Raw genomic sequence first — 27,527 nt, forward strand, 5'->3', positions numbered from 1 at the left:
TTAATTCCTTGGGGCCGTCCCTATGAGATAGTGCCCACCATTGCAGCATAGCTTCTTCACTAGAATACCTTTCCAGTCTAGCTGCCTCAGCATGGCCTTGGGTCATCTTTGACTTGTAGTTGCCAGTACCACATGGTTGCCTCACTAAAGTAGCTGTTCCGAGATGGGTGGATCAATTTGGTCAGTTTCATCATGGCTGCCTTATTGTGGTTGCCATTCCAACATGACGGCCCTCATCACCAACCCAGACATGACCACCCTCAACTGCAAATTGAAGAACACACACGTGAGAGTCCGAGACAAGACTCATCAACTCATGTTCTTAATGCTAACTCCAGAAACGGAAACACAGACCCGGGAGGTCAGGGATTGGGATGACGATTCAGCAGGCAGTCATCTTGATGCATAGAAGAGAAGGCTTCACTGTGGCACTGTGGGGGAAATGAGGAAGGGGTGAGTAAGAAGCCCTGGTGGCACAGTGGTTAAAGGCTCACCTGCTAACTGCAAGGTCGACAGTTGGAACTCACTGAGTAGCTCTGTGGAAATAAGGACCTGGCAGTCTGCTCCCAGAAAGATTACAGCCTAGGAAACCCTATGGGGCAGTTCTACTTGGACATACAGGGTTACCATGAGTCAGAGTGGACTCAACGGCACCCAGCAACAACAAGGTGGGTTCAGGGACAGGTCCTAAATTCATGTGCCCCCACCACACCCCCTTCGTGTGCTGTATTCATTGACCAGCAAGGGGAGCAAGCTTACACTGTCCCACCCAGTTCCTTGGGTGGTGCTAACGGTTAATGCTCGACCACTAGCCAAAAGGTTGTTGGTTCAAACCCACCCAGAGGTGCCTTCAAGGACAGGCCTGGCGATCTGCTTCTGAAAGGTCACAGCCATTCAAAACCCTGTGGAGCAGTTCTACTCTGTACACATGGGGTCGCCCTAAGTCAGAATCGACTCGATGGCAACTAAAACTAAAAACCCAAACCTGTTGCTGTGGAGTTGATTCCGACTCACAGGGACCCTATAGGACACAGTAGAATTGCCTCATAGGGTTTCCAAGGAGCAGCTGATAGATTTGAACTGCCGACCATTTGGTTAGCAGCCAAGCTCTTAAATACTGCGCCATCAGGGCTCCCGACGGCAGTTAGCAACAAATTTCTCCTCCTTCACCTCACTTTTATTTGTTCTTCAACTCCTTTGGAAAACCTTCACTGACTCCCTCTCCTGCCCAGGCTGGGTCAGGTGCTGCCTCCACCCCGGCTCCCATAATGCCCTGGGGCTACCTTCTTTAATAGCAGCAGTCACCCTGCATTGTTCCTGTATGTGTCTGAGTTCGGCTTCCTAATTAGCCCAGGGCTGAGTCCTCTCTGGATCCTAACATTGCTTTCCCTGGGGCCCCCTGTTCTGTTTGTAAAGGACAGGAGTAAGGGTCAGCCAGGCAATATGTAGGGGACCCCGCATCCTCACCTCGGACGTCCAGCCGGCACTCAGCCAGCGCCTCCCCCAGCTCATTGACGGCCCGACAGGAGTAAGTCCCAGCGTCAAAGGGGGAAGGGCGGCGGATGTTCAGTGTCAGGACTCCCTGGTGATTGGTCATCAGGAACTTGGGGTCTTCACCAATCTCCATCTTGTTCTTCATCCAGACCACCTTCGGCTGTTGAGGGGAACAGGGGAAGAAGCAAAATTAGAGAGGATCATATGGGTGATGGCCCAAGGGGGCTCTGGAAGTAGATTTGGATTCTAGTCTTGGCTGTGCCACCTCCTTGCTGAATGATCTAGAATTAGTCACTTATTCTCTCTGACCCTCAGTCTCCTCTTCTATAATAGTAGGCTGATATTGTCTACTTTGCAGGGTAGTGGTTAAAGGCACCCTATTGCTGTCAGAATAGGAGCCCTGGTGACACAATGGTTAAGCGCCCCACTGGTAACCAAAAGATTGGTGGTTTGAACCCACCCAGCAGCTCCACAGGAGAAAAGACCTGGCAATCTATTCCCATCAAGATTATAGCCAAGAAAACCCTATGGGGCAGTTCTACTCTGTCACATGGTGTTGCTATAAGTCGGAATCAACTCAATGGCATCCAACAACGTCAACATTGCTTTCAGAATAAAGAGCTTACTTGTGTGGCTCACAGGGCCCTACATAACTTGGCCCCCATTACTTCTCTGTCCTCACCTCTTGTCTTAGTTATCTAGTGCTGCTGTAACAGAAAAACCACAAGTGAATGGATTTAACAAACAGAAATTTATTCTGTTTAGGAGACTAGAAGTCCAAATTCAGGACGCCAGCTCCAGAGGAAGGCTTCCTGTCTCTGTTGGCTCTGGGGAAAAGCCCTTGTCATTAATCTTCCCCTGGTCTAGGAGCTTCTCAGTGCAAGGACCCCAGGCCCAAAGGATGTGCTCAGCTTCTGGCTCTTTTTACTTGGTGGGAATGAGGTCTCTCTCCTCTCTACTCCGTTCTCTCTTTTATATCTCAAAGAGATTGGACTCAAAATACAACCTAATCCTGTAGATTGAGTCCTGTGTCATTAGCATAACTGCCTCTAATCCTGCCTCATTAACATCATAGAGGTTAGAATTTGTGTCACAGAGGATAATCACATCAGATCACAAAATGGAGAAAACCACACAATACTGAGAATCATGGCCTAACCAAGTTACACACATTGTGTGTGTGGGGGTGGGGGGGAACACAATTCAATCCATAACATTACACCCTTTGACCCCCAGAAATTCATGTCCTTGCAACACGTAAAACACATTGACCTGTCACTCCTCTCCCTCCCTCCCTCTACTGCAACCACACCTCAAACGGACCAGTCTAGACTCCCATCTCAAGTCCTTGGCACTGACTGTTTCCTCTTTGGACACTGCCCTTCCCTCCTCATTTTACTTAATTCGCATCTTCCTATCCTTCAGGTCTCAGCCCACATGCCATTTCTTGGCCCCCAGACTGGGACTAGTAACCCGTTGCCATTGAGTCAATTCCAAATCATGCTGGCCCCATGTGTGTCAGAGTAGAACTCTGCTCTGTAGGGTTTTCAATGGCTTATTTTTCGGAAGTAGATTGCCAGGCCTTTCTTCTAAGTCATCTCTGTGTGAACTCAAACCTCCAGCCTTTCATTTAGCAGCCAAGCACATTAACTGTTTGCACCACCCCAGGGACTCCTCGGACTGGGATGGGAACACCTGTTTTATACTCTCATAACTGCCTGCACTTCTCTACCAAAGTTACCACCATTTATAAGCTTTACTTGTGTGACTTTTGATTAATGTCAGTCTCCCTCAACATACAGAAACTTCTTGTCTGGTTCTTCCAGCACATAGAAAGCCTCTGAAAATGTTTGTTGAAAGAATAAATGAAAACGAGTGAATGAATGAATGAGGTAAATGAGTAAATGGAGTGAATGATGAAGTGAACAAATGAATGGATTGGTAAGTGAACGAATGAGTGGAGTTAGTAAATAACATGAGTAGTAGGAGAACTAATGAATCCATGGTGCGTCTAAGGGGGCTGAAGCTAAAAAAGCCTGAGGTCTAGATCACAGGTTGGCAAAGTTTTTTTGTAAAGGCCCAGATAGTAAAATAGTTTTGGCTTTGTGGGCCTTATGGTCTCTGTTGTAACTACTGAGCTTTCCTGTTCGTAGTGCAAAAGCAGCGCAGACAGTATGTAAACAAATGGTCATAGCTGTGTTTCAGTGTAACTTAGAAAAACAAGTGGTGGGCTGGATCTGGCGCACTGTAGTTTGCCAACCACTAATCTAGCCAGGTCACTGGAGCTCGAGGTTGCAAGTGTTCACATTCACAAACATCAGTCTGGAAATTGAGGGAGCAGGAACACCCTAGAAAGCCATGGAATTTTAAACCTGCCAGTGATTTCTGTTTCAGAGCAGTTGACGTTTATCCTTGAGTAAAACAAAAGAGACTAAATGGCCATTTCCTCAGGCTGCCAAGACGAGCTGTACCTGGCAGTCATGGGGCAGAGAAAAAGGCAAGAAGCCAGAGTGATTTGTGAGACCCAGGCTCTGGCCAGGGGAGGAGAGGAACAGGAAGCTAGAAAGTTCAGTTTGAGCCAGAGAAAGGAGGCAGTGTGCTTTTGGTGTTGGAAGTGGGCTTTTGGTGTTGGAAATGGGTTTAAAATGAGGAGATCCCATGAATCTCAGGGATGAAGAGCAGGCATGGCAGGGAGTGAGGTTTTATCTTATCGAAGATTTCCTTCCAAGATTCTGTACACATATATACCCACAGATCTCAGAGCCCCATCCTGGCACCTTAGGGTGGCCTCTGACAGCGCAGTTGAGAGCAGCAGAATACCCAGCAATGACAACCCGGTCTATTAGAGGTGTCAGGAACTTGGGAGCTGTTCGGAAGTCATGCTCCTGGTACTCAAACGGTTTGAGGGTGAGTCCTGGATGAGAGGAGATATACCTGTAAGGTGACTGAGTTCCCAGAATGTCCCCCAATCCACGGAACAAACCCAACCCCTCTTTTTTGTCACCAGGTACCATCTACATTGAGTCCTGGGGAGAAGGAGAGGGTCAGAGGAGTCAAGGGTGGACCTCTGTGGAGGGCGGCAGAAATACCTTTCTTGAGGATACGGGCCGTGTTCTTGGAGACACCAGGTAAGTCACTGAGTCCACAGATGTTCTCACTGTATACACGGAAATAGTATTCGTTGCCCACGATGAGGTCAGACACAGTGCAGGAGGTATGGCGATTGTGCTCGTAAACGGTGAACCACTCCTAGTGCAGGGACAGGGAGGGTCAGGCCCACAGGGACACACACAAGTGGACGGAGACACAAGAAGGGACAGGGGGTGAGAGAAGTACACCCAAGTGCACCCCACTTAAAAGAAACCCATCAATTTTGATCAAAGATTTATAGAAGAATTCTGATCAAAAGGGGGGAAATGTTGAACAAGATTTCAAATACTCATGGAACCCAGACTTTCTGGAGCCATTGAAGCTGAATGAACCACTGAAACTATTGCCCTGAGATAATTGTTACACCTTACACCAAAAATATCCCCTGAAGTCTTCTTAAAACCAAACAGTAGCTTCAATTTAACTAGTAAAAAGAATGTCTGCCTTACTCCTGTTTGGTGGCGAGCTGAGAAGAGGGGGACAGAAGCTGGTTGAATGGTCATGGGGAGTACAGGGTGGAGAGGAGGAATGTTCTGTCTCATTAGGAGGATAGCAGCTAGGTGTGCATAACTTTTTGTATGAGAGACTGACTTGATTTGTAAACTTTCACCTAAAGCACAATAAATAAATAAATAAATAAATTAGAATGTGTGCCTTGAGCATTGTGCTCTTCTAAAATCTATAAGGGAACAAATGGACAACAGCAACTTGAAAGATTAGGTAGGAAATTTAGGGGGCAGTGAATTTATGTTAATGAAGGAGGAACAACTTGGAAAAGGAGGGTGAGAATGGTTGCACAACTTGAAGAATGTGATCAATGCCACTGAATTGTACAGGTCGAAGTTGTGGCATTAGTGTAGATTCTGCTGTGTATATTCTCAAGAAGAACAAAAATAAAATAAAACAAAAAACCATCATTCTTAGTAACACCATTCCCAATAGTCAAAGATGGAAACAACCAAAGTGTCCATCAACTGATGAACAGAGACATAAAATTAGGGACATTCATAGAGTGAAATGAAGTTCCTATACACGCTATGACATGGATGAACCTTGAAAAAATTATGCTGAGCGAAAGAAGCCAAACACAAAAGGACAAACATCGTCTGCTTCCATTTATGTGAAAAACTCACAATAGGCAAATCCGTAGAGACACAAAGGAGATTAGTGGTTGCCAGGGGCTTGAGGGAGGGGACCATGGAGACACTGCTTAATGGGTACTGAGTTCCTTTTGGGGGTGATGGAAATGCTTTGCAACTAGACATTGGTGATGGCTGCACAACACCGTGCATGTGCTAAATGCCACTGAATGGTACACTCACTTTAAAATGGTTCATTGTTAATTTTGTATTGTGAATTTTACACATGACAACCTATCAGGCACCAAATCTCAGCCAAAAGGCTTCCCTCGCAGCCACACCCTGTCCTCCTAATCTCTCAGAGCCTCAGTGTCCCCAGCTGTGAAATGGGAACAGCAACACCTGCTCTGGCAACCTCACCAGCTCTACTCCCCTACTGCCCACCCCATCCCTTCCCTCTTATCTCTCACCATGGTTTTCTTGTCAGCTTTCTGGATGAGATAGCCCGTGACCTCGCTGTTCCCATCATCTCTGGGGGGCTGCCACTGCACCAGGGCGTTGGTGCCCCACACCTCCTTCACCATCACGTTCTCTGCTGGCCCTGCCTTTTCTGAAGAGGGAGGGTCACATGCCAGCCCCAGTCCCTCACCTGTCCAGCTCCTTACCTCCTGTCCCTCCTCACCTCCTCCCCCTACACCCACCCTCCTCACCTCTTGTCCCCACACCGACTCTCCTCACCTCTTCCCTCCACACCCACCCCTCCTCAACTCCTCCCCCCACTTACTCTCCTCACCTGTCCTCACACCCACTCTCCTCACCTCTTCCCTCCACACCCACTCCTCCTTACCTCCTCCCCATACCTACTCTCTTCACTCCTCTCACCACACCTGCTCTCGTCACCTCTTCCCTCTATACCCACCCTCCTCACCTCCTGTCCCCAAACCTGCCCCTCCTCACCTCCTCTCCCCAAGCCCACCTTCTTCACCTTGTCTCCCCATGACCACCCTCTTTACCTCCTCTTCTCATGCCAATCTTTCTTCATTTCCTCATTTCCTCTTCCCATCTCCAGCTCTTCTCAGCAACTCTCCCCTTTCTAATATTTCTTATGCCTTTTCCCCACTCTCATACCCTCACCTTACCGTATTCCCACCTTACCTCCTCCCTCATTCCAGTCTCTTTCACTTCCTCACCTTTGTGCTATCCTCATCTTGTCTCACCTCCTTCCCTACCGCCATGTATTTTCACTTGTGCTCTCCATCCCATTCTCTCTTCCTCACCTGTTCTCCTTCCTCCCTCCTCTCATCAATTCCTGGTCCATTCCTCTCCCAGCCCACGGTTCCTCTCTCCCTGCCCACCCCCCACCCTGTCCCAGAGGCGCACCCACGACCCGGATGCTGATGGTGGCTGTGTCTGTCATGTTCTCGATCTTCACACTCAGCTCATACTCCCCGGAGTCAGAGCGGGCCACCTGGCGCACGAATAGCACTGTGTCCATGTCGCTAGTCCGCACGTGCACCCGGGACGAGTCCAGCGGCGCCCCACCCTTTGTCCACACCACCTGGGGCCGTGGCTTTCCCTGGGGGGGCACCCACAGACAGGGAGAGAGGTCAGACCAGGCTCTGCACACACAGAAGTGTCCCACCTGGAGGAGCTCACACTTCAACCCTGGTCCCAGCTCCCCCAGCTCCCTGTACCTGGAAGGGGATGACGAGGTTGAGCTGCTCCCCCACTTTACGGATATAAGTCTGGCGAAGATGGCGGGGGAGACGGATCTTGGGTTGCTCTGTGGGCATAAACAGGGAAGGGGCTCAGCGCTGGGTTGAGGGGATATTTCAAGGATGGCGAGACCAATGGTGATGAGGTTGACTGGGGAGACCCTAATGATGACTACTGAAAAGGCAGGTTGAATGACACCAACTTGGTATTTAGGACATCAGGGGTCACTCACCTACAATCTCCCGGATGGTGACTGGCTGGGTCAGGGTAGCCGGCTGGCTTCGTCCTGCAATGTTGACCGCAACAACCCGGAAGGTAATTTTTGCTCCTGTTGGGAGATTCTTGACAGTGAAGCCACATCGCTCTGTGGGCTCCGTGTTAGCAGGGATCCATTCATTAGCTACGAAGACAGGAGCATGGCTGGTGGAACTCAAGACCTCCATCTGAGCCTTTCTGCACACCCTCAACTCAATGGCCTTCTGGTCACTTGGGCCCCACCAAAATAAAATTGCACCAACAGCAGCAGCAGCTTACATTTATTAGCACTTACTATGACCAGGATTCTAAGGGTGCCACATGTATTAGCTCATCAGTTCTCACCTCAGTACTATGTTATTCTCATTTTAGAGATCAGTAAATTGAGGCCCAGAGCGGTTAAGGAACTTGCCAAAGTCACATAGCTAGGATGTGTTGGATTAGGAAGGAAACCCAGACCTGTCTGATTCTAGGAAGCTCTTAGGCTCTGCTGTCCTGCCAAAATTGGGATAGAAGAACAGGGAGCATGGCTCTGTCTGAGGGCTCGAGAGGAGGGGGCCAGGGGAGCAAGCATACAAGTGTATCTGGGAGGGAAAACTGGGAGTAGTGGTTAGAGACAGCTCAACAAATTTCCTGCTTTTTTTGTGATATGCCGTTCTAGCCTTGATCCCATGGGTTGGTGAACCAGTGTGGGTCAGACCAACAATCAACAGACTAAACTCTAGCAAGCTTGGTTCTGAAACATCAGAGTGGCTGTAGCACAGATGGGGCGTGGGGCAACATGGAAAGAACAAGGTAAAGTGTTCCGGGAAGAGAAAGAGGGAAGAAGCTGACAAGAGTTCAACCATCCATTCATGTACATGCATTACCGAATGCAGTCATCACTGTACCCTGGCAAGATAGGAATTGTCTTCGCCATTTTGAGATGAAGAAATTGAGGCTCAGAGACTTGCCCAAGGTCACACAATTAGAAAGTTCAGGGGCAGGATTGGAACCCACATCTGTCTGACTTTGAAGCCTGGGATACGGTGTCGAGATGATCTGTATTCGGGTCTGTCTTTCCAGAGAGATGACCATGTTGGAGATATCTCTGTAGCCGTGGCACTGGGTCTGGCATGGAGTTAGTGCTCAATAAATGTTTGTTCAGTGGATGATGGAGAGATGGATGGATGGATGGATGGATGGATGGATGGATGGATGGATGGATGGATGGATGGATGGATGGATGGATGGATGGATGGATGAAGAGGTTGTTAATAGATGATTAGATAGTCACGGGTAGATAGATGGAAGAAAGGGAAGAGTGAGGGAAGGAAGGAAGGAATGAAAGAAGAAAGAAAATGTGGTAAGTAGGTACATGGGAGAAAAAAAATATTACTAGATAGATGGTTGGATGATCCAAAAGATTTTCAGATGGACAGAAGAATGAGTGGATGGATGGATGAATGACTGGATAGGCAAATGATTAGGAGGGAACAAGGAAGGAAGAAAATAAGGAAATGGATGGGTGGATGAATGGGTGGAGGGATTAATGGGTGGGAGGAAGAAGAGGAAATATGGCTGGATGGATGGACGGATGGATGGATGGATGGACAAATGGATAAAAGAAAGGAAAGAGGAAAGGAGGAGGGAAGGGAGGGATATAGGCATTAGATAAACAGATGTACTGAAGGATAGATGGATGGAAGAAAAGGTATTGCTGGATGGAGAATGGATTGAGGGAAGGAAGGGAGAGGGGGCAAGCTGGTCATTGGGGGCCTGGCTTCACCCATCCATCGTAGAACTTCAGGCAATTACAAACAAAACAAGAGCAGCCCACTACACCGGTTATCTCTCCCTGCACTTCCCCATTTTCAGTTCCCTGGACTGGATACGACAAGGCTCTGGGTGAGCCACTGCCCCCAACCAGGCCCAACAGGGTCACTCACATCCCTCCAGGCAGTACTCCACCAGGTACCCATCGATGCCACCTCCCCCAATCCTTTCTGGAGGCCTCCACTTGAGTGTAGCAGTAGTGTCTGTCACATCCTCCACCATCAGGTGCTGGGGTTCACTCGTGGGTGCTATAAAGATCCAGAGAAAGGGGTTGTTGGGGTAAATGAGAGATCAAAGGTCAGAGCTGGAGTCATTGGTCAGGAAAGGGATCAAATGGTGGAACAAAGGTCAATGAGCAACGAAGTATCAAGGATCATTAAAACAGCAAAATATCAAGGGACAGTGAGGTCTCCAAGGTCATGAATAGGTGTTAATCTGATAGGTCAGAAGTCAGTGGGGAATGTCAGCACAGAGTCTGGGGTCACAATGGTAAGTGTGTTGGATCAGGCAGGGATCAAGAGGATGGGTAAGGTTGGGAGTCAGTATGTTGGGTTGTTGGATGAGAGGAAACAAATCAACAGACTGTTTGGTCTAAGATCAATGGGTCAGAGATCAATGGCAGGGCAGGATGTGGGTCAGAAGTTGATAGAGGGTCAGTGAGGGGGCTAGGAAGGCCTTACCAACGGGCATAAAAGGTTTGGTGTTCATGCTGGGCTGGGAGGCTCCAATGGCGTTGACAGCAAAGACTCGCATCTCATAGAAAATGCCCTCGATCATGTTGGTGGACTCGTAGGTTGTGTCCGTAAAGACCTCAAAGTTCAGCTTCATCCAGCGCTGAGAGCCCTTCTTTTTCCGCTCCAGGAGGTACCCTGGAGGATCCCCAAGCAGAAAGAAGCAGGTGGTCAAGAGGAGGTTGTGGGGGTCACAAGTCAGTTGGGGCAGTGAGACTCACATCAGAGAGGTCACATGGCCCAGAGTTGATCTCAGAAGTCACAGAGCAGTTAGAGGCCACCAGTCATGGGGTTAGGAATCAAGAGGGGGTCATGGGTCACACAAAAAAAATTCCAGGCCATTGGCCAAAGTGAGGATTCTCAGGTCACTGGGGAGAAAAGACTCATGGGGGGAAGACCAAAGGAATTGTGGGGCATCAAAGATGAAAAACAATGACCTTCGCGGGAGGTCATTGAGGATCCTGAGGAATCTGGGAGGCAAAGGAGGAGTTATGGGGTAGGGGAGATAAGAGTCTATGGGGACACTGGCATATGGGCACTCACCGGTGACTGGCTGACCTCCGTCGTACTTGGGTGGGTCCCAGACAAGGATGGCCCAATCCTCTCCAACTGAGGTGACACGCACAGCCTCTGGGGGGTCTGGGACATCTGCGGGGAGTCAGGGGAATTAGGGGCCTCCTCATAGTCTCTGGGAACCACCCCCTGGCCCAGTGCTCCCAGCTGTCTCTGCTCACCCACAATTCTCACGAAGATGGAGGTCGAGCATTCGCCAGTGGGGCTGGTGACCTTGACAGTGTAGCGGCCTTCATCTGATCGCTCAGTACTCTCGAACACGAAGCTGCTGCAGTCGACCCACTGCTCAATGCGGGTCCTGCCCTCTGTGGCCGAGAATACCTAGACACAGCCAAGAGATGGCCTTGCTCTACATCTTCTTCCCAAACCCAGATCTGACTGTGCTTCCTCTACTGCTCAAAGTTTATCAGTAGTTTCTTATCACCACACAAGGTACAAGGCTCTGAACTTGGCCTTTGAGGCTTTTTTGGATCTAGACCCAGCCTTTTCATTCCTCCCAACTGTATTCCTCACCCTTCAAGCACCATCCTTAATTTCAAACAATAGACTGTTTTGTCCCCAGCCTTTGCAAGGTTGTCCTCTATACATGCAATGCCCTGTCCCACTTCTTTATCTGCAGTACTCTTACTCATCCTTTAGGACCCATTTAGGAGTCACCTCTTCCAGGAAGCATCCTTGGATGCCTCCAGCTGAAAGTGGTGGCTCCATATCTTGGATTCTCATAGCTTCTGGTATCTCCCTTTCTCTCAGCCCTGACCTCCCTGGACTGTGACTATCTTTTCCCAAGCCTGAAGGCTCTTGGAAGGCAGGGGCTGGGTCTGATTCATGGTTGTATCCTGAATGTCTGGCATAGAGGAAAACTAAGGGGATGTATGCTGAGTGAATGAATGATTGAAGACTGAGGCAAGTCTATCCGTTTTATAGAAGAGGAAACTGAACTCCAGAGGAGAGAAGAAAAATTGAACTGCCCCAGGGTTTGAAACATGCAGGATTAAAATATTCGCCAGATGGACGGGTGGGTGGGGTGAATGAATGAACTGATGGATCAATGGATTGATGGATGGACAGATATATGAGTATATAGAGAGATGAATGAAGGAATTGATGGTTGGATGGATGGCTGTATTGATGCATGGATGGATAAGTGGATTGAATGTCCACCATGTGCTGGGCCCTATATTAGATGATAGACAAATGTAACCTCTAATTTTCAAAACAATTCTCTGAAGAAGGAATCATCATCCTCGTTTTACAGACAATGAAACTGAGGCTTAGAGATGGAAAGCAACTTTCCTAAGCTCATCCAGCAGAGCTGAGAGGGAAAAGAACCCAGGGCACCCAGAAGTCCCCCCATACCTCATCTTCCTTTAGCCAAGTGGTGATGGGACGGGGCTCCCCTGCGATAGCCACATTCAGCCTCAGCTTGTTTCCAGCCACAACCACAATTGAATTATCTGCGGCCTTGCCTGTGCAGTCCAGGTGGATTGTTGGTGGCTCTGGTGGCAGAGAAGAGATACTGGGGGCTTGGGGTTGGGCATCTGGGCCCTCCCAATCTCCCACCAGAGGATACCCCAGAAGCTGGGTTCCAACAACCATAAAGATCCAGGAGTCCGACGCCCTAACTCTCTCATCTCCTGAGACCCAGAAGTCTAGCCTCCAGCTTCCTCCTCCCCTCAGACTCAGGAGTCTGGGCCCCCAGCCCCTTCTTCCCCCAGACCCAGGAGTCCGAGCCCCCAGCCCCCTGCTCTCTCACACATAGGATTCCAGGCCCTCTGCCCCTCCTCCCTGAGACCCAGGAGTTGGAGCCCCCATCCCCCTCCTCCCTGAGACCCAGGAATCTGGGTCCCCAGCTTCCTCCTCTCTTAGTCCCAGGAATTTGGGCCCCCAGCCCACTCCTCCCTTAAACCCAGGAGTCCAGCCACCTAGCTTACCAGAGTAGCTGTTGTCCTTACCTTGCTTGGGTACATACTCCACCTTAATTTCTGGAGGACAAAGAAGACTGGAGGGTTAGGTCTAAATCCAGCAAGACCCTCACCCCACCTTCACCACCCAGAGGCTGAGATGAAGGCTTGGCAGTCACCCAGGGAACTGGGGTGTTGGGGTGAGGTTCAGGCCCACAAACTATTCCTAATCCTGCTTTTCCTCCCACATGGACACCCTTCAGTGTATACAATGCTCTCTCCCACCATTTCTGACCTAACTCCATCACAGGAGAAGGACAGACGCTTGCCCTCAGCCCCACTGTACGGGGAGAAAATCATGAAAGGAGGTGGCCAGGGGTCCCAGGGCCTGGGAGGGTGGATCCTGAGACCCTTAGGGAAAAAGAAGGGGTGTTTTCACCCAGGAAGTGGAGCTTGGCCGAGAGGGACAGGGCATAGCCATCAGGCACAAATGTGTAGTCTCCCTCATCCTCGGGATGGACGTCATCAATCACCAATTTGTGGACTCTAAAGAGTTTGGGGAACAGGGTAGGAGTTAAGCCAGGCCACCCTGGAGAACACCACACAGCCAGGCTGCCCCCATCTCTTTCCCTCAGTGCCACCTAGAAAAACACCCACCTCAATCCCATCTACATGCCTGCCATTTTCATTCTGGGCTCTGAAATGCTGTTACCTGGGTTTAAATCCCACTCTGCCACATACTAGTTGTGTGACGTTGGGCAAAGCTACTTAACGTCTCTGTGCCTCAAGTTTCCTTATCTGTAAGATGGGGATGCTAGAAGCTATTCATAGTTTGATGAGGAATAAATGTACGTAAAGCATTTGAACCAGTGTCTGGCATACAGTAGCAACAAATGTTAGCTTTTCTCATTACTAATATTATCTTCTGTGTCTCCCCAAAAGATATGTCAAAATCCTGACCCCTGCATCGATGACTTGACCTTGTTTGGGGAAATGGAATTTATCTTTGCAGATGTTATCAGTTAACAAATCATGCCAGAGTAGAGTGAGTCCTAACCCTAATCCCCTCCGAGTAGCATCTTATAAAAGAGAGGGACAGACATGGAAACAGTCACAAGCACAGGGGGAAAAAGTCGCCATGTGATGACAGAGGCAGATGCATCTATAAGCAGCAAACAAAGGCCAAGGGTCGCCAGCAGCCACTAGAAGTTAGGAGGGAGGCATGGAACAGTTCCTCTCTCAAAGCCCTCAGAAGGAATCAACATGGTTGATACCCTGATTTGGACTTCTGGTCTCCAGGACTGAGACAATAAATTTCTGTTCTTTAAAGCCACCCACTGTGGAGCCCTGGTGGCACTAACAGTTAAGTGCTTGGCTGCTAACCAAAAGGTTGACAGTTCGAAGCCACCCAGCAACTCTGTAGGAGAAAGAACTGGCGATGCACTTCCATAAAGATTACAGCTTGGAAAACTCTATGGGCAGTTCTGTGCTGTCACATGGGGTCACTATGAGTCAAAATTGACTCAACAGCACCTAACAACAAAATACATGTCTATAGACACACACATACAGCCACCCACTTTGTGGTATTTTGTTATGGCCGCCCTAGGAAATTATGACATGCAGCTATAGCTAGGGATACACACACCCCACCCCTACCCCAGCCACTTCCGCGGCCTCCTCCTTACCTCCCTGTGTGGGAGATGGTGATCCTCTTGCTGGGCCGCACCTCAACCCTATTCCTGTACCACTTTCCCGTCACCTTCTCATCAGATACCTCGCAGGTGAACTCAGCCCGTTCTGCAGCCTTCACTGTCAGATCTGCGACATCCTGCAGGACTTCCAACTGCTTCGCTGAAAGGGGAGGGAAGGAGTGGGACCATCACAATCCCCAAATACTTGTGAGAACTCACTATGTGTCAGGCACTGCTCTAGGCACTGGGGATACAGCTGTGAACAAAATGGGAAAAGAAAAAAACTTCCTTCTTTCCTACCACCCTGCTTCCCTCCCTCCCTCCCTTCCTCCTTCTCTCCTTTCCTTCCTCCCTCATTCCCTCCCTCCCTCCCTTCCTTTCTTCCCTCTTTCCTTCCTTCCTCTCTTCCTCCCTATACAAATAGTAGCATATTTGCTCTTTTCGCCTAACACTGTATCTTAGAAATCCTTCCATATGAATAAATTTTTAAACGTTCCTTTTTTATGGCTGCATATAGATATACAGAAACCCTGGTAGTGCAGAGGTTAAGAGCTACGGCTGCTAACCAAGAGGTTGGCAGTTCAAATCCACCATGTGCTCCTTGAAAACTCTATAGGGCAGTTCTCTGTCCTATAGAGTCGCTATGAGTTGGAATTGACTCGATGGCAATGGGGTTTGGGTTTTTTTGGGTTTTTTATGGATATACAGTTGATTCTCATTATTTGTGGTAATTATGCTCTACAAAGTCACTGCGAACACTGAATTAGCGAATACTGAACCACTCTCCAGGGGAAATGCAGGATTAGGTTCCTGTGAGCCTCTGGTCACAACAGTTTCATCAACTGATCAATACGTGAGTTTATTTTACTTGTATTTCTGTTTAAAGATGCCTTACTTAATATATATTATTGATTCATGAATAATGAACTAATGGCCAATGGCACTGTAACTCATGCCTGAATGAAGCTTACCTCACACACGTTATTTTCTCCGTAAGGCACATCACAGCCTTCTTGCACTTAGGAACACTAGACAGCACTTCAGCACTACTCTTGGGGGCCATTTGAAACAGTGAAATCACCAACATAAGGCACAAAAATGTGAAACACATGGCACTAAATAGATCGTGAAAAGGATGCTTGTTACAGTTCAAGAGCTGAAACAAGAGGGTAGAGTGTCACTGTGCTCCACCTTGGCTGGGAACGTGCACGTGGGGTAACTCAGATTTTTCACTGCTTCGTGCGAGTCTGTGAATGACCATGGAGGCACAACGCACACTGATTTTGGGGTTATGACTAAATGTTAGTGAGTGGGCAAATTTGCAAATACAGAATCCGCAGAGAAAGAGAATCAACTGTACCAGAATTTATTTGGCTATAAATGACTTGGCTTTTCTTAACTTTTTATTTTGAAATGAGTATAGGTTCATAGGAGTTTGCGAAAAAAAAAAAAAAAAAGTTCATAGAGTCCCATGTACCTTTCGCCCAGCTTCCCTTAACGGGGTCATCTTATAAAACTGTAGTACTATATCCAAACTGCTTAAGCACTCGGTGGCTAACCTAAAGGTTGGTGGTTCGAAACCACCCAGCTGCTCCAAGGGGGAAAGGCCTGGCCATCTGCTTCCATAAAGATTATAACCAAGAAAACTCTGTTGAGCAGCTCTACTCTGTCACGTGGGGTCACTATGAGTCAAAAAATCGACTCAGCAGCACCCAAAAACAACATATTCAAACTAGAAGATTGACGATACAAGAATGTTGGAGTCCCTGGGTGGCACAAATGGTTAAGCATTTGGTTAAGGAAAAGATTAGTGGTTCAAACCCACCAGTAGGCACCTTGGAAGACAGACCTGATGATCTGCTTCCGAAAGGTCACAACCTTGAAAACCCTCTGAAGCACAGTTCTACTCTGCACACACAGGGCCGCCATGAGTCAGAATCGACTGAGTGGCAACTAGCAACAGCAACAAAAATACTGTTAACTAGATAGTAGACCTCATTTAGTTTTCACCATCTGGCTTATATTTTACAAAGATCATTCTGACTTGTGTGTGTGTGTGCATGTGTGTGTGTGTGTGAGGGTGAAGGGTGGGGATCAGCTATAAGGGGGAGAGGGAGCAGTAGAAACAGGGTAACCAGTGACATGATGGGACCAGATGGGAGCAGCAGAGATGGGGAGAAGTGGTCAGATTCAAGTTATGCTTTGAAGGTGGAACCAATAGGACTTGCCGGTGGATTGATTGCAGGGAGTGAGGGAAAGGGAGGAGTCAGGGACAGAGCCGAGATTTGGGGTCTGAGCAACTTGGAGCTATGAGAGGCATGCACAGCCAAGGCCTCCTCCCCATTTGGAGTCCCCTTACCTGCCACAATGAGCTCAGCCTCACACTGGCCACCGTTGGTTTTGACCTGATAACGACCCTCGTCATCCTGGGTCACGTCTGAGTAGATAAGAATATGGCGCTTCCCGTCCTTCTTGAAGCGATATGGGGCCTGGTGGGAATCCCCCCGAGTCATTTCCACACCATCTTTCATCCTGAGAGGAGGGGACGAGAAAGGGAGAAGTGAGAGGCCAGCACAGCTTTGAGTCTGGATATCAGGGGAGCCCTGGTGGTGCAATGATTAAGTGCTCAGCTCCTAACCGAAAGGTTGGCAGTTCAAACCCACCAGCCACTCCACAGGAGAAAGATGTGGCAGTCTGCTTTCATAGACTTACAGCCTCAGAAACCCTATGGGGCAGTTCTACTCTGTCCTACAGGGTCGCTATGAATCGGAATCCACTTGCCCGTAGTGGGTTTGGTTTATTGTTGTTGTTTTGTTTTTTGTCAGGAGCCAGGGAGTCCCTGGGTGGTACAAACAGTTAATGTGCTTGGCTGCTAACCAAAAAGGTTGGAGGTTTGAGTCCATCCAGAGGCACCTTGGAAGAAGGGCCTGGTGATCTACTTCTGAAAAATTAGCCATTGAAAACCCTATGGAGCACAGTTCTACTCTGACATACATGGGCTGCCATGAGTCTGAATCAACTCGATGGCAACTGACTGGATGAATGGAGGGGTGGATGGTTAAGTGGATGGATGATTGACTGGCTGCCTGAATGGATGATGGATGGATGGATGGATGGATGGATGGATGGATGGATGGATGGATGGATGGATGGATGGATGGATGGATGGATGGATGGATGGATGGATGGATGGATGAGTAGATGAATGACTGGACAGATTCATGAGCAGATACATGAGTAGATACGTGGCTGGATGAACCAAAGGATGGATGATTGATTAAATGAAAGAATAAGTATATGAACGGTAGATGAATAAATGATTTAATGAGTCTGTGAAACAGTAGAGATCAGAAAAAGGACCCCAAAGAGAAGTCATAGGTCATAATGCTGAGTAGATGCCAGAAATTCTAGAAAGAGTTCATGGGTGAAGGTCATGATATATAAAGGCTGAGGTCTCGTGGTAACTACCAAGTAAAGGTCAGAAATCCCTGAGACAGGTCATAGGGTGTCCCATAAAGATCAGAGCAGATTCAAAGAAGCTATGGGTACTTGCGAGGTTATCAGAGATCAAGTCACTTACCATGTGACCTCAGCACCTTCTTGTGACACCTCCACCATCATTTCCACACGGTCACCCACAAACACCTGCTGGTCCTCAAGGGGTTTGATGATCAGGACTGGAGGTACTATGAGGCAGGGGGGACAGGAGGTCAGTAGTTTCAGGACCCCTCCGGAGTTCCACACCCCAAGCAAGCTCAGGCCCAAATTCTGACCTCACCTCTGACGAAGAGCTCAGTGAAACACTTCTCATCATTGATGACTGCCTCATAAGCAGCATCGTCTGCCAATGTGCACTTGTTGATGGTGAGAATTCGCTTCTTACCAACATTCTCAAACATGTACCTGGTACAAAAGTCTCACCTCAACCCAGGGCATGGAGTACCACCCTAGCTCTGGGGTAGGTCCTCGCACCAGTTCTCAGGATGAGTCACCTCCCATCAGAGCCAAATTATGTGGAAGGGGCTATATTGTTCAATTCGTGTTTCTTCTCAGCTAAATCCGTGCTCTTTATCACCTTTACGTATTTTTTAGTAGGTATTTGCATTTTTCCTGTATGTTTGTGAGTGTCCTTTCTGTGTTGAGTGGCCAAGGAAAAAGACTAAACCCGTTGCCATCGCGTCAATTTCGACTCATAGTGACCCTATAGGACAGAGTAGAACTGTTCTATAGAGTTTCCAAGGAGCGCCTGGTCGATTCAAACTGCTGACCTTTCGGTTAGCAGCCCTAGCACTTAACCACTACACCGCCAGGGTTTCCTAAGAGTGGCCAGCCTTCCTTAAAAAGTTAAACATAGGATTACAATTAAAAAAAAAAAAATGTTGCCAACGAGTCAATTCTGACTCATAGCAACCCCATTTGTTTCAGAGTGGAACTGATCTTTTGGAAGTAGGTAGCCAAGGTTTTCTTCTGAGGTGCCTCTGAGTGGATTCAAACCACCAACATTTTTGTTGGTAGCAGAGCACTTAACTGTTGGTGCCACCCAGGGGCTCCTGGAATTACTATATGACCCAGCAATTTCACTCCTAGGTATATACCCAAAATACTTGAAAGGAAGGACTCAATAGACGAATGGATAAACAAAATGTGGTAATCCATACAATGGAATATTACTCAGTCATAAAGAGAAAAGAAGTCCTGAGACATGCTACAACATGGGTTAACCCTGAAAACATTAGGCTGAGTGAAAGAAGTCAGACACAAAAGGACAAATATTATATGATCCCACTTATATGAAATAGCTAGAATAGGCAAAAGCATAGAGACAAAAATAGATTAATGGTTACCAGGGGATGGGGAGAGGAGGGAATGGACAGTTATTGATTTAAAAAGAAAAGGATAGTCAGTCCAATTTCTCGGCTCTGTCTCCAGGCCTAGGATCTCGCCCACCCAGGGACTGCTCCATACATACTTGCCACTTGGTTTGATCTCCTGGCCATTCTTGAACCACTTGAGGGGAAGGTCTGGGTCACTGATCTCCAACACCAACTTGATCTTGTTGCCCTGGTCCACATGGTAGGCTGGATCCAGTTTCTTTGTGAAGGCTGGAGATTGGGGGAATGCAGAGCAGATGGAGGCGAGAAGTTCTCACTGCCTTTACTGCACCCAGAAGTGCCAAATCTCCCTCCATAGACCATGAACTCTCCAAGGTCAAGGTCAGGAAGCCTTCTATAAATTTGGAAGTCCCTGAGAACAGGGCTCTGTTAACCCTCATACGGGGCCTTCAAAAGTCAGGTCCAGGATCCAAACATCAGATACCCATGATGCAGGGCCCATCTCCTCTAAGACCAAGACTGACCTGAACTCTTCTTGACTTCGACCTTGACCTTCTTGAGCCGCTTTAGCATGCCTCGGAGGTCAGTGATGCCATACTGGAAGGCGATCCTCTCATACTCACTCTTCTTTGCCCCTTTCAGGAGCTCCCAAACCTCAGGTGGGATTCCTAGGTCATCATCATCACTCTTCTTCTTCTTCTTCTCTTGCTCTTCAGCCACCTCCCTGGGGGGTGGGGAGAGCAGGCCAGGGCCACCAGGGGTGAGAAGGTATGGGTCCTCCTTTACCTTCTCCCCTTGCTTGCTGTATGACTTGACCAAGTCGCTTTCTCTCTCTAGACCTGTTATATCTTATTCTGTCCTTCCTGGACCATTGTCCCAGCCTCCTCCCTGCCTTCTGGCCTCTGGTCTTTTCTCCTCCAGTCTGTTCCCCAAGTGGCCCCAGAGGGATATTTCTGACACCCACATCAGATGCCATCCTTTCTCTCTTCAAAACTGTCCGTGGCTCACTATTGCCTTGAAGAAGCCCCATCTCCTCAGCCTGACATTCACAACCCCACCTACCTTCCAGACTCCTCTCCTATCACCACTCCCACAACCATCCAAACCAAGCTACTTTTTTTTTTTTTCTGAACACACTAGGATCTTTCCTGCGTCCAAGTCTTTGCATAAAATGTTTCTCTTTCTGGATGACGCTTCCCCACCTTCCCTTCCCAATGAACTCCTCTTCATCCTACAAGATCCATTGCCAATGTTCCCGTCTCCCTCCCAGGAAGTAAGTTGCCCTCACTCTGGCTCTCACAGGTCCCTGTGGTTCCCTCTCTCTAATCACACAGGATAGTCTCAATCTGTGTATGTGTCTACTGGACCAGATCCATCTACCCACAGCAGCAATGTCAGAGACCCAGTCAAACTTCTCTCTGTCCCCTGATTTCAGCCCAGGGGTTGATTGACAGGAGCCTTCAGATGTCTGATGAGTGTTTGAGTGCATAATAAATGGATAGACCTTTGGAAGGAAGGGAAGGGAACAAAGAAAGGATGGATGAGTGGGTGAATATGGGGTCAATGAGTATTTGGATTGAAGTACAGAGTAATGAGTGGATAGACTGATAAATAGATGGGGGGTGGAAGGGACAAGAGAGGAGATGGATGGATAGGTCAATGGATGGCTAGATGGATGACCAGGTGGCTTGCTGAGGGATGGGTGAGTAGACAGATGAATGAGTTGGTGGGAGATGAGTGGGTATGTGGATGGATGGATGAGTGGTGGGGGGGGTGGTTGGGTGAATGAGTGGATTGATAGATTGGGACATGGTTAAGTGGGCTGCTGGATGAATATATTGATGGGAAATGGTTGGATAGGTGGTTGCCTGAGTGGAGACAAATAGATGAATCTATTACACCCTCTCCCTACTTATCAATATAGTTAAATTCAAAGACCAAGTCATTATGTGAAATTGGTGTTAATGTGAAAATGGAGAATGACCACATCAGCTCATAAAATGGAGGGTGACTACATCATTACAAAACTTCCGAATTACATCATTACTTAACTGCCAAACCACTGATAATCATGGCCCAGCCAAGGTGACCCCTAACCTTAACCGTCAAAGCCAGTGTTACTCTTACCTCGCTCCTCAGCATTCATTACTGCCAGACATACATCATTAATGTGCAAAATAGTCAGATAGTAGAATTTTTACCATTGTTGTAAATGAGAAATATTGGATAATGAGATAGTCGATAAGTGAGGAGAAGCTGTAGTAAGTGAGGTTGTCATGGATTTGGTTATGGAGATATATGGGAGAGTAGAAGAATTGATAAGTAGACCAGTAGATAATGAATATATGAGTGAGTGGGCAAATATTTCATTGAACCATATGAAATTGCCAATATTCAGCCATTTTTGACCTATAGAACAGCAATCTCATATAGCTCAATCTAACAGAGAGCTGTCTGGGTGGATGAATGTGTCAATGGAGGGGTGAACAGTTGATAGAGGAATGTATGGCTAGGTGGATGTGTGGAATGCTGGGTTCAATTGCAAGCAAATGGAGAGACAGATGGGAAGGTGGATGTATTGTAGACAGGTAGTGAAGAGGTGGGTAGGTGGGTGACTAGAGAGGTGGGAAAGTGTATGGGCAAATGAATGGACAGAATGGGTGGATGGAGGATGAATAGAAGGGTTAATAAATGGGTGACTGGATATATGGGCAAATGGGTGGATGGATAGGTGGGAAGATATGTGGGTAGGTGGATGGATGGATAAATGGATGGATTAGTGGGTGGGTTGATGGACAAGTGGATGGATGAATAAAGAAGAGTGAATGTGAGGAGAATAGGTTAAAGTGTGGGTAGGTAGGTGAATTGGTGGGCAGTTGGTTGAATGGATGGGGGTGTGGATGAATGGGTAGATGGGTGAATAGACAGGGGAACGGATGGGTTGATAGGTTGAATATTGGGTGGGCCCAGGGGAGTGGATGGATGGAGGAGGGGTTGAATGGTGGGCAGCAAGTCTAGGGATAACAGATGGGAAGCAACAGAGGCCCTACCTCAACCTTACCCACCATCCTCCTCCTCCCTGTGCCCCCACTTCCCCCTCCCTATGCCGGGTGGAGTTGACTCACCTCTTCTTCAACAGGCTGCTGAAATCCAGCTCACCTGCGTCTGACTTCGCATCACCCCTATGGTCATTGAGATGAGTGTGAACCCCACTGTGGTCCTGTCCCCCAGACTCATCCCAGGGTTCCCATTCCTTGCCTTCCCCAGTCCTCTCTTCTCCCACATCTCCCAAACCCAAGGGAGACCCTCCCACGGTCCTTGGCATCAGGAGACAGGAATCCTCTCCCCAGGGTCCAGGGTTACTTACGTACGCTTGAAGCTTTCTAGACTCTGCCCAGAGGCATCCTGACGAGGTGCTGGGGGGAGGGGATGAGGGGGTGGGAGAATGATAAGCTGGAGGCAAAGTTTGCTCCAAGACCAGAGTGCCCCTCCAGGCCTGCACAGCCTTTCCAGGACCCCCCCTTACTCTCTAAAGGTGGACACCTTCGCTCCCCAAGCCCTTCCTGATACATTCTCAAGCCTGTACACCATGACCTTGGAGTCCGCATAACTCACCACCTAAACCTTCGTATGTGCATTCCAAAACCCTGGACGCTTTCACCCCCAAATCTATACCTTCTTGCTCCTAAGCCTGATGCACACCCTCACATTCTAAGCCTATAGACTGTCGCTCCCAATTTTGAATTCCCTGACAAAAGTCCACCTATCCATATTTCTACCCAAAGCCTGTGTCCCCTTACCCCACTCCTGCACACTCTGGTTACACATGGCTGGTACAACTGTCTGCCACCCTAGACCCACAGCCCTTCACGTCCACCCCCGCCAGTGCACCCTCCACATCGATGCTGAAGCCACAGCTGTCGCAGGTGTCCTTGGATTTGACCTCGAGCCGGTAATCCCCACGGTCCCCCAGTACCACCTTTCCAATGTGCAGCTCCACGGTGTACACCTGGGGGCAGGACCAGGGGTGTGGGTGCACATGACCACCCCCCATCACCACCCCCATCATCCCCAGAACCTGCTTCATAACCCTCTCCCTGAGTCCTCCCACCCCCACCCCACACCGGGGCTGAGAGAGACAGAGAGTAGGGAAGCCTTGGCCAGCACCCAGTGGGGCTGGCTCAGTCTCTTGCTTATACCTGAACAATCTTGACCCCTGTGGGCCCCTAGTCCCTGACTCCCTGAAACCTTTCTGGGATCACACAGCCACAGCCAAGTGCACCCTGCCCTAACCCAACCATTCTCCCCTCCTGCCCAGCACAATCTAATGAACAGCCTGCGCAACCTCTGTTCTGAGAATCTCATTCTCCATCTACAAGGCTCCAGGCTTATAGTTTGGTCTCAGGCAACAGGCCTTCTGGGAAATGGGGCCTCCACAACCTCCAGCCCCAGCTGGCATGCTCACATTACTGGCAGAGTCGTGATGCTCTTTGAAGGAGAACCGGGTGCCACTCTTGATGCCCAGCTCCAGCCACTTCCCCTTGAACCACTTGATGATTGGTGTGCCGGAGAGCTCCTTCCCATTCAACTTGGCCACGATCAGCGTGTCCTTTCCTGGGTGGGAGGTGAAGATGGGGATGGGGCAAGTCAGGAATCATAAGACCTTCCAGAATAGGCTAAGGAGTCCAGGCCCCAGCTCCTCCACCCTCAGACCTGGGAATCTGGGCCCCCAGCTCCCTCCTCCCTCAGACCCAGGAGTCCTGGCCTAAGCCACATCCTCCCCAGGCCCCCTCTCTCACCAGCCTCCACTGACACCGAGTTCGGCTTCTTCAGGAACACCCCAGTGGGCTCCTCGCTGAGGGGGGACTGATCCTCAGCTGGGGCTTCTGCTCAGGAGACAGGATTCTGGGGTCAGAGACAAGCTGGGCAGGGGGCTTAGAGCCAGTGACAACCCTCTGCTCAGAAGCCAAAGGTCAGAGGGGGAGAAGTGGCTTCCCCTGACCTGGGAAAGATCCACTGTCACCCAGGTGGCTGTGTGACCTTGGCAAGGCTCCCTGCTCCCTTTGGGCCTCAGTTACCCATCTGTGAACTGAAGGGTGGTGGTCTGGATGGTCTCAAATGGGCCTTTGGGGTAGGAGAACCTTAAAGATGGCCTGGAGGTGTTTGGAGCTGGGCAGGACTTGATCAGCCAGCATGTTGGTGAGACTGAGAGGCTGGGCTCTGTCCTGGGGTACTGGGGAGCCATGGGAAGGGTGGAAGCAGAGGAGGGGCATGGTCAGCTCTGGGGCCTTGTAGGGGCTGGACTGGGAAGGGGAGACTAGAGGCTGGGAGGAGGCTGGGCCAAGGGTACACAGGAGTGAGGGGAACAGGGGGAAAATGAGATGCCAAGTTTGGCTGAGCCCAAGGGAATCCCAGTCTCACCTTTGGGGGGCTCTGCAGGAGCACCCTTAGGGAGAGTTTCTTTGGGGGCTTGTTTAGGGGCATCTTTGCCTTTGGGGGCCTTTTTGTCCTCTGTGAAGTGGAAGAAAGAGATATTCACAGTTGACCACGTTCTTCCGCCTTCCTCTTCCAGGACCCAGGAGTGGAGGCCACCAGCCCCCTCCACCCTCAGACCCAGGAGTCCAGGCCCTCAGCCCCCTCCTCCCTTAGACCTAGGAGTCCAGACCCCCAGGCCCCTCCTCCCTCAGGCCCAGGAATCTGGTCCCTAGCTCTCTCCTCCTTCAGACCCAGGAGGCCAGGCCCCCAGCCTCCTCCTCCTCAGACCCAGGAGTCCAGGCCCCCATTCAAAGTGTAAATTTATCTCTAATCTTAAGTATCTGTGGAATCAGGTTTCCCTTTACCCCAAGCAGGCTCTGCCTCATCTACCCAGGCCACCAGGCCTTGACCTTTTGGGATCTGGGGGTATAATTAGCTCTTTCCTTGAGCTGGAAACTGGACACCCTGTGCTGACCACAGCACCCTCCACCTGCCCTGCTTCTGGCTCCAGGCCTGCCAGGGCCCCAGCTTCAGTGAGGGCTGGACCCTCGCCCCACAGCCTGGTTAGCCTAGGGCCAGTGAACTGGACACCCCAGGGGAGGTGACTTCTGGGGGCTGTGTCTCCTGTGTTCATCTCAATCTAGAGAGAAAGACCCTGTTCCTGTATAAAGCAATGCCTCCTAGTTCCATTCAAATAGGGTCTCCAAACTCCACTTAAAGAAAGGACCCCCAGCCCTTATATGGAGAAGGCCCCCTAATTCCTACACAGGGAAGCTCCCAATCCCCGTATAAAAAGGGTCTCTCATCCTTATACAGGAAGAGCATACCTCACCACGCAGAGAGGAACCCTTGTCTTCTTACACTTGAGGATCTCAACCCTCTACAGAGAAAGACCCCCCATCTTCACGCAGTGGCATGGCCCTAATTCCTACCTAAAGAATGCCAACCCCAGATGTAGAAGAACCCCCAAGTGCCATGCAAGAGAGACTCCCTTATCTGCACACACAGGTTCCCCTGCCCCAATAAGAAATGACTCCTTTCACAATCAGAGAATCCCCATTTATACCCAGAGATGGCTCCCTAAACCCCAACAGAGAAGGGATCCCTTCCCCATGCAGAGAAAAGACACTCCCCTAAACAGATAGGGGCTCCCCTACCCCCACACACAAGGAAGAGAATCTCCTCCCCACACAGAGAAGGAACCCCATTCTCCCAACCCTACAAAGAGAGAAATCCTCAATTCCCATTCAAAAAAGAGGGTCCCCGTCCCCATATAGAGAAGGGGTCCTGGCAGCCACCTGGCTTTGCCTCAGGCATGTCGGCGGCGGCGGAACTCCTTCTGCTCCTCCGACTGCAACCGCTTCCCGCTGGGCCCTGGGGAGGATGCGTGGGCCCCCAGGGAGAGCCCTTTAAGGAGTCCAGAGACTCCCAAGAGGCCCCGGGAGGCATCGGGCTGCAGCCCTCCCCGCCCCCTGCCGCCCCACATTCCGCCCGCGTGCTCTAAAGAGCGACAAATAACAGCTGGACCTAGAGAGACGCCAAGTCCTCGGGGAGGAGGGGCTGGGGGCTCGGACACCTGGTCTGAAGGAGGGGGCTAGAGGATCCGACTCCCAGGTCTGAGGGAGGAAGAGCTCAGGGTCCAGAGTCCCAGACCAGAGGGAGGAGGAGGCTAGGACCCCGGACTTCAGAGTCTGAGGGAGGAGTGAAGGGGCAGGGGTCTCAAGTAGGTAAGGGCTGGGAGCCAGCTCTGGCCTAGGGGTGTGGGGCCGGCGAGGGGGGGAGGGGTGGGGGGAAGGGGTGCGGAGGAAGGCCAGGTCTAGAAAACCATTCTTAGTATCTGCAAGTCAGGAGTTTTCGGGAAACTGGAGCCGAGAGGGAGGGTCCTGTTTCCCAGCGGAGGCAGGACGGCCGGGGCGGGGGAGTCTCTGTGCCTGTGGGGACGGCGCTGGGGCACTGGGACTTCAGTCCCCTCCCCAGGCTTAAGCAGGTCCCTCCTGGGACCACGCCCGGCCACCTCCCCAGACTGTTCCAGGTGCTGGTGCGGCGGGCACCGGACGCGGGAGACGAGGCGGGTGTCCCCGGCGGGGGCAGGGGGCTGGGGGAGCCGGGAAGGCCCTGGAGGGCTGCCCGGACGCTGGCGCCCTTCCCGGCAGGGGGACCTGTGGCTTTCTGAATGGGGGTGGTGGCTGGACTCCAGGCGGGGGGGGGAGGTTTCTGGGGCGGTAAGGGGCGGGGCTTGAGGAGACCAGGTGTTCTGGGGAGAAGCGCCAGGTGGGTGTGAAAGGGAGGGCAAGGATGTGAGAGGGAAAGGAAGAGTCTGGGGACTTGGCGTTAAGGATTTGGGGACGGGACGGGAAGTAACGCAGGGTGAGGGACACAAGTGTGACGGAAGACCAGCCCCTAGTCTCTTTCTGCCTGCCCATCTCCCTCCTCCCCCTTTTTCCAAAACCCCCTATGAGCCGGAAAGTTCCCCGCCTCCCGGGCGCGCCAAGCCAACCCGGCGGCGGCCGCTAGATGACGTCATGGGTTGCCAGGCAGACCGCCACGCCACTTCGGCCAGCCCAGAGAAGTCCCGACCCATATTAGGAGTGGCAGAGCTGCCACCAGGAGCCCTGCACCCCGCCTTGCCACCCCAAGGTCTCAATCTAGTGACAGGAGGACGGAGACCCAGAGAAAGAGGATCCCATAGATCCGGGAGGGTAGAGACCTAAAGAAAGGGCAGTGACCCAGAGAGAGAGGGAGATACAGACCCAGAGAAAGAGAGGGAGATGGAGACCCAAAAAGAGGGGGTACAGAGACCCAGAGAGAGAGA

The 27,527-nt window shown here is 50.2% G+C and overlaps 1 protein-coding gene across 1 annotated transcript; it reads right to left on the reverse strand.

The window, feature by feature from the left end:
- Positions 1–301: 301 nt before the first annotated feature.
- MYBPC2 (myosin binding protein C2) lies at positions 302–26,112 on the reverse strand. The gene is made up of 28 exons (XM_049901671.1): positions 26,014–26,112; positions 24,662–24,751; positions 24,040–24,126; positions 23,706–23,854; positions 23,132–23,249; positions 22,608–22,656; positions 22,366–22,422; positions 19,765–19,964; positions 19,378–19,510; positions 18,187–18,311; positions 17,989–18,094; positions 16,768–16,940; positions 14,403–14,568; positions 13,154–13,260; positions 12,766–12,795; positions 12,170–12,309; positions 10,975–11,134; positions 10,784–10,888; positions 10,190–10,378; positions 9,623–9,757; positions 7,672–7,839; positions 7,418–7,506; positions 7,104–7,299; positions 6,194–6,333; positions 4,584–4,743; positions 4,272–4,408; positions 1,468–1,654; positions 302–431 (listed from the first exon to the last, which is right to left on the reverse strand). The coding sequence occupies exons 1-28, from the start codon at positions 26,030–26,032 to the stop codon at positions 421–423; spliced, it is 3,426 nt and encodes a 1,141-aa protein (XP_049757628.1). The 5' UTR covers positions 26,033–26,112; the 3' UTR covers positions 302–420.
- Positions 26,113–27,527: the final 1,415 nt, after the last annotated feature.

The sequence above is a fragment of the Elephas maximus genome, chromosome 11 (genome assembly GCF_024166365.1).
Source record: "Elephas maximus indicus isolate mEleMax1 chromosome 11, mEleMax1 primary haplotype, whole genome shotgun sequence".
Classification (NCBI taxonomy): Eukaryota; Metazoa; Chordata; class Mammalia; order Proboscidea; family Elephantidae; genus Elephas; species Elephas maximus.